Source organism: Salvelinus sp. IW2-2015, unplaced genomic scaffold (genome assembly GCF_002910315.2).
Source record: "Salvelinus sp. IW2-2015 unplaced genomic scaffold, ASM291031v2 Un_scaffold3681, whole genome shotgun sequence".
NCBI lineage: Eukaryota > Metazoa > Chordata > Actinopteri > Salmoniformes > Salmonidae > Salvelinus > Salvelinus sp. IW2-2015.
This window is the reverse complement of record NW_019944958.1, coordinates 28,790-34,226: the sequence shown is the minus strand read 5'-3', so window position 1 is coordinate 34,226 and position 5,437 is coordinate 28,790. Positions and strand designations below refer to the sequence as shown.

General features: G+C 45.9%; 1 protein-coding gene across 1 annotated transcript; it reads right to left on the bottom strand.

The window, feature by feature from the left end:
* Nucleotides 1-1,717: 1,717 nt before the first annotated feature.
* LOC112076311 (P2Y purinoceptor 1) lies at nt 1,718-4,148 on the bottom strand. Its single transcript, XM_024143145.2, has 2 exons — nt 3,680-4,148; nt 1,718-3,346 (listed from the first exon to the last, which is right to left on the bottom strand). Exon 2 carries the CDS (start codon nt 3,317-3,319, stop codon nt 2,249-2,251), a length of 1,071 nt encoding a protein of 356 aa, XP_023998913.1. The 5' UTR covers nt 3,320-3,346; nt 3,680-4,148; the 3' UTR covers nt 1,718-2,248.
* Between the last annotated feature and the right edge of the window lie 1,289 nt (nt 4,149-5,437).

Below are 5,437 nucleotides of genomic sequence, written 5' to 3'. Positions count from 1 at the left end.
ACTCTTTCCTCTCTGTCTCCTCTTCCCTCTCCACCTTTCCTCCTGTCTCCTCTCCTCTGTCTCCTCTCCCTCCTCCACTCTTTTCCTCTGTCTCCTCTCCCTCCTCCACTCTCCTCTGTCTTCTCTCCCTGTCTCCTCTCCCTCCTCCCTCGTTCCTCTTCTCCTCTCCCTCCTCCACTCTTCCTCTGTCTTCCTCTCTGTCTCCTCTCCCTCCTTCCACTCTTCCTCTGTCTCCTGCCCCTCCTCCCACTCTTCCTCTGTCTTCTCTCCTCTGTCTCCTCTCCCTCCTCCACTCTTTCCTCTGTCGTCCTCTCCCTCCTCCCTCTCCTCTGCCCCTCCCTCCTCCACTGCTTCCTCTGTCTTCTGTCCTCTGTCTCTCTCCCTCCTCCACTCTTTCCTCTGTCTCCTCTCCCTCCTCCTCTCTTTTCCTCTTGTCTCCTCTCCCCCTCCACTCTTTCCTCTGTCTTCTCTCCTCTGTCTCCTCTTCCCTCTCCAATTCTCTTCCTCGTTGTCTCCTCTCCTCTGTCTCCTTTCCTCCTTTCTCCTCTCCCTCGCTCCACTTCTTTGCCTCTGTCTTCTCTTCTTCCTCCACTCTTTCTCTTCCTCTGTCTCCTTCTGCCTCTGTCTCTCCTTCCTCCTTTATTTCTTCCCTTTCCTCCCTTCTCCTCTCCCTCCTCCACTCTTTCCTCTGTCTCCTCTCCTCTGTCTCCTTTCTCTCCTTCTCCTCTCCCTCCGTCACGAGGGGGCCCGTGGGAGACAGACAGACAGACAGACAGACAGACAGACAGACAGACAGACAGACAGACAGACAGAGAGAAACTTGAATAGAAAAAAATAAAAATAATCTGATAACTTTTAACATGTTTTATATAAAACGTTTATTCACACATTCACAACTGACCCCCAAATGCTGTACAACTTCAGAGCAACTGTGTGTCCAACCTGACCCCTGACCTGGGCAGCGAATGTGCAGTCCCACAGATTTCTATAAACGGCAGATATGATCATATCATCCAGTTCCTCATCAGGTCTACATATCTCTCAATAATATGAACGGGGGTAACTTGTGCATTTAATGCTATTAGTTGCTGCCCAGTTCAGGAAGGGTCAGAAAATGGCTCCACTAGGAAGATGATAATCAGATACTTAGCACAACATAAATAGTTCCAGGTTTTAAGTTKATTTTTTCCCCCACCTACTAAAAGGTGGCTAAAGAGATTGAAGTTTTGATTGTTATGTGTACAGAACACTGAGAGGTGAAAAAACATTTMATTGGGTTTAAACAATCCCCCCCAAAAAACTCAATATGGCTGCTTTACACATCAAGTAACGTTCGACTCATTCAAATCATTCTTCTCTGCAGGCATATTAACAGTTTAACACTTCATAGAAAACGGATGCCGTGATTTTTCATTGATGAATTGCGTCCCGATAATTACACTGGACTCAATAACAAAAACAATAACAATAACAACATAACCTGTACAGTACAACTACAACACACATTCAGTACATGACTGTATATAACAGTATATTACTGTATTTACAGTATATTACAGTATATTACTGTAKAGTGTCATATTCACATGAGACTAGTATAGTCCCTTCATATTATGTAGAATAGATAGACGATAGACACACAGGGCACGCCATAGTGATACACTGACTGTACTTGATTCAGTTGGGGGTTAATTTAATTCGTAGCAGTCTGAGAAAAAGCCACTCAGAGCATTCATAGTGCATTATAATCTCTGTATGTCAACCTCCACAGAGCAGTCATAAGGCCCAGGCTCTAGGTAATAGATCTCAGTCATCCCTGGTGTCTCACCTAGCCTCAGCCACCAATCTCTACCTGCTAATAGGTAGTGATTATGAAGCATCCACTGGGTGGCTAGCAGAGTTCTCTCTCCATTATAAACACATTAGCATTGGTTCAATAGAGGAACAAGAGGCTGTTGTTTACAGGAGATCAACCTATTGCCTTCTCCTTCCGTTTGGTTATGGATGGATGAGCACTTTGTTCACATTTAGAAAATACCTAGCTAGTGACAAGCATTACAGAGACACAAACTATATATCAACAGCTTTGTCATATTCCCGCCCAGACTGTTCTATCCACAGTGCACACAGTCTGCGAGGTCCACAGCACCAATACACAGTACGTTTTCAACGTTTTCACACAAAACCCCTGTAAGAGGTTCAGACTGACCACCCGGACCAGAGACCAAGACCCGGAACCAGATCTCTCTCAGAACTGTCCGTCCCTCTTCTTGACATACTCTGGCAGGCTGTTGAGCGCCGTCTCTTCACTCTTGGACTGCAGTGGGAGCCCCTCCCCCTTCTTGGATTGTTTTTTAGTAGCTCTGGAGAACTTCCTCCTGAACGTGTCACCAGCCAGGAAGTAGAGGATCGGGTCCACACAGCTGTTGAGGCTGGCCAGCCCCCGCGTCACCTGGTAGGTGGCGTACACCCGGTTATTAAAGTCACACATGTCCGGGACCTGGAAGTACAGCCTGGCTCGCATGTTCAGGTTCTTCATCACGTGAAAGGGCAGGTAGGACACAGCGAACACGGCCAGCACGATAATCACCAGGTGGATGGATTTACGCCGTAACGGGGCGTTGTTCATGTCGTTACATATCAGCGCCTTGACGATCATCCCATAGCAACCCAGGATGATGATGAAGGGGATGCAGAAGCCGAACACGGTCAAACACATGCTATAGATAAAGTAACCCGGCAGCTCATCCTCCGTGGTCGTGTCGTAACACGTGGTGGCGTTCCGTTTCTCCCCCGTMCGAGAGTAGTAGAGGATGGGAGAGATCCCCGCTATGACCACGACCCAGACCAGGGCGCTGGTCAGCACGGCGTTCTTCTTCTTCAGTCTTCCCAGAGACTTGAGCGGGTGGACSACTCCTGTGTACCTGTGGACACTGATACAGGTCAGGAACAGGATGCTGCCGTACAGATTSACATGGAATATAAACCTCTGCAGTCGGCAGAGAACGTCCCCGAATATCCAGTCTGTCTTATTAAAGTAGTAGAAGATGAGGAAGGGCAAGGAGAGGACGTAGCAGAAGTCGGCCAGAGCCAGGTTGAACATGTACACAGAGATGCTGCTCCAGGGTCTCATGTGGCAGACAAACATCCAGATGGACAGACTGTTCCCCACYAGGCCGGTGACGAACACCAGGATGTACACCGTGGGTAGGTAGTAGAACTGGAAGCCTGTCCCGGTCAGGGAACATCCCCCCTGTGTTGCCAAGTGGAGATCAGACACATTCAGGAGGGATGTCAGATTCAGATCTGTTGTTGGCATGTTGTCAGGGAAACGCAGAAGTTTTTACTGTATAGAGGGAATGCAAAGAACAATTAAAGGTAAAATAAATAGAAAGAAAAAAGTTCATGGAGATGTGTATCTACATAATGAGTATTTTAAGCAGCCCATTATAATAAAGCTTTAATCCYAGTAGTTTATACATAATGACATGTACTGTAATGTAAATGGTTTCTGGTCTAGCATTAAAAACACAACGGAGAGGGAATAGCCAATCTCTCTGTCATTAGCCAACCTCTGGAAGCCAAAATACGCACATAAATAGCCTAGGCTACACATTGCATAACCATCCCAGTCACAAAGGGAAAACCATAAAAGTTGATCATACACTAGCCTACTCACCGTTGACTTCTATCCCGCATTCCTAGAGCCTATACACACCCGAATTCAGAGCGGTTGAGACTGTCGCGTCAGATGTCGCCAACAAAGCAAAGCTCTCCGGCTCGGCTAAACTATATTCCGTCTGGTTCGTTCGCTGTCACGATAAAAGTCAACCACCGTTCGTTGCGCACGACGACAGCGAACGGCGACAGAGCACCAGGGAAGACAACTGCGACTGCGAGCACTGTAGTAAAAGAGCGCAGGAATTACAAACGAGCACCGTCACCGGATAGGTTGAAACGCTCACTGCGCGCCGAGGGGAGGGGTGCCACCAACAGAACTGCGAAGCTCTACAAACGCGCTCTTTCTTTCTTTCTGCCTACCAACTCCTCTTCTGACAAGCCCGTTTACAAACTACAAAGTACAGTCCGTCGAGGTGACTGGCAGACTAATGTGGGTTCTTGGCAGCTACTGAATAGCATACACGAGTCATTTACGGAACGCACACAGCAGGAAGAGTAGAGAGTGTGTATGTTGGGCCGTGCTGGCATGTTGGAAGGAGATCATTCATATTGTGCAAGAGGTGTATGTCAAAAGGATTCTATTGCTTTTTATTCCTTTAAAGTTTGTGTTCGACTAGACGGTTATATCGTTCTTAAATCAAATCGATTGCCTGTGTCCCACAGTAGATCAGATCAAATCACATGTTTTTTGTCGCATGATCTGAATATAACAGGTGTRGTAGACCTTACAGTGAAATGCTGAATACAACAGGTGTAGTAGACCTTACAGTGAAATGCTTACTTACAGGCCATAAACCAACAGTGCAATTTTTAAGTAAAACAAAGGTATTCGGTTCTCTTATGATCTTAGTGTTGAGGGAATACCGACAACAACATGAGACCCATATTATAATATAATTAAATTATTTTATTTATCTTCTTACATCCTATGTGTTGGTAGTCCTGTTGTCATCCTGTTCTATCCATCACAATGATTACCACATCCTGAGATGTATCGCTGTAATATGGCAATTCTATAGTGCACACCGTGAGGTAAGAATGGAAAGGTGTGTGTGTGTGTGTGTGTGTGTGAGAGTGTGTGTGTGTGTGTGTCTATATGTATTACACCATAGGTATACAGCTGTGATCAATCTAGAAGAAAAATAAACACACACCTATTAAGGCGAGGTGCTGGCTAGCGGAGTAGAACACTAGAAAATAAAGGAGAGCCGCACACTCTAGGAGCTCAGATGCAAAAATGTAATATCCAACGTTTCGACAGCCAAGCTGTCTTCATCAGGGTATAATCACAAACACTGCGGGATGACTCGTTTATATAGTGTCAAAAGACACACAGGTGTCTGTAATCATGGCCAAGAGTGGCCTAATATCATTGGTTAATTCTCAAATATTAAAACGGCATACAAAGAACACCATACAAAAAACTAATGGATAGCATACGATCTTAGATTCATTTTAGACTACACAAGCTTAAAAACAATTACAATGGCAAAGTCACAATAATCACAAGAATGGCTTCAGATCAAAGTCTACGTTGAGACCGAAGGGAGCAAGAGTCTTTAAGTTAAAGATCCAGGCAGCCTCTCGTTTTAACAATAAATTATCAAGGTCACCCCCTCTCCTAGGGAGGGTGACATGTTCGATGCCAATATAACGCAGAGACGAAATCGAGGGGCCTGCCTCCACAAAGTGAGCCTCAACTGGGTAAGTCAAGTTTYTGCACCTAATGGTRCTACGATGCTCCGAGATACGTACT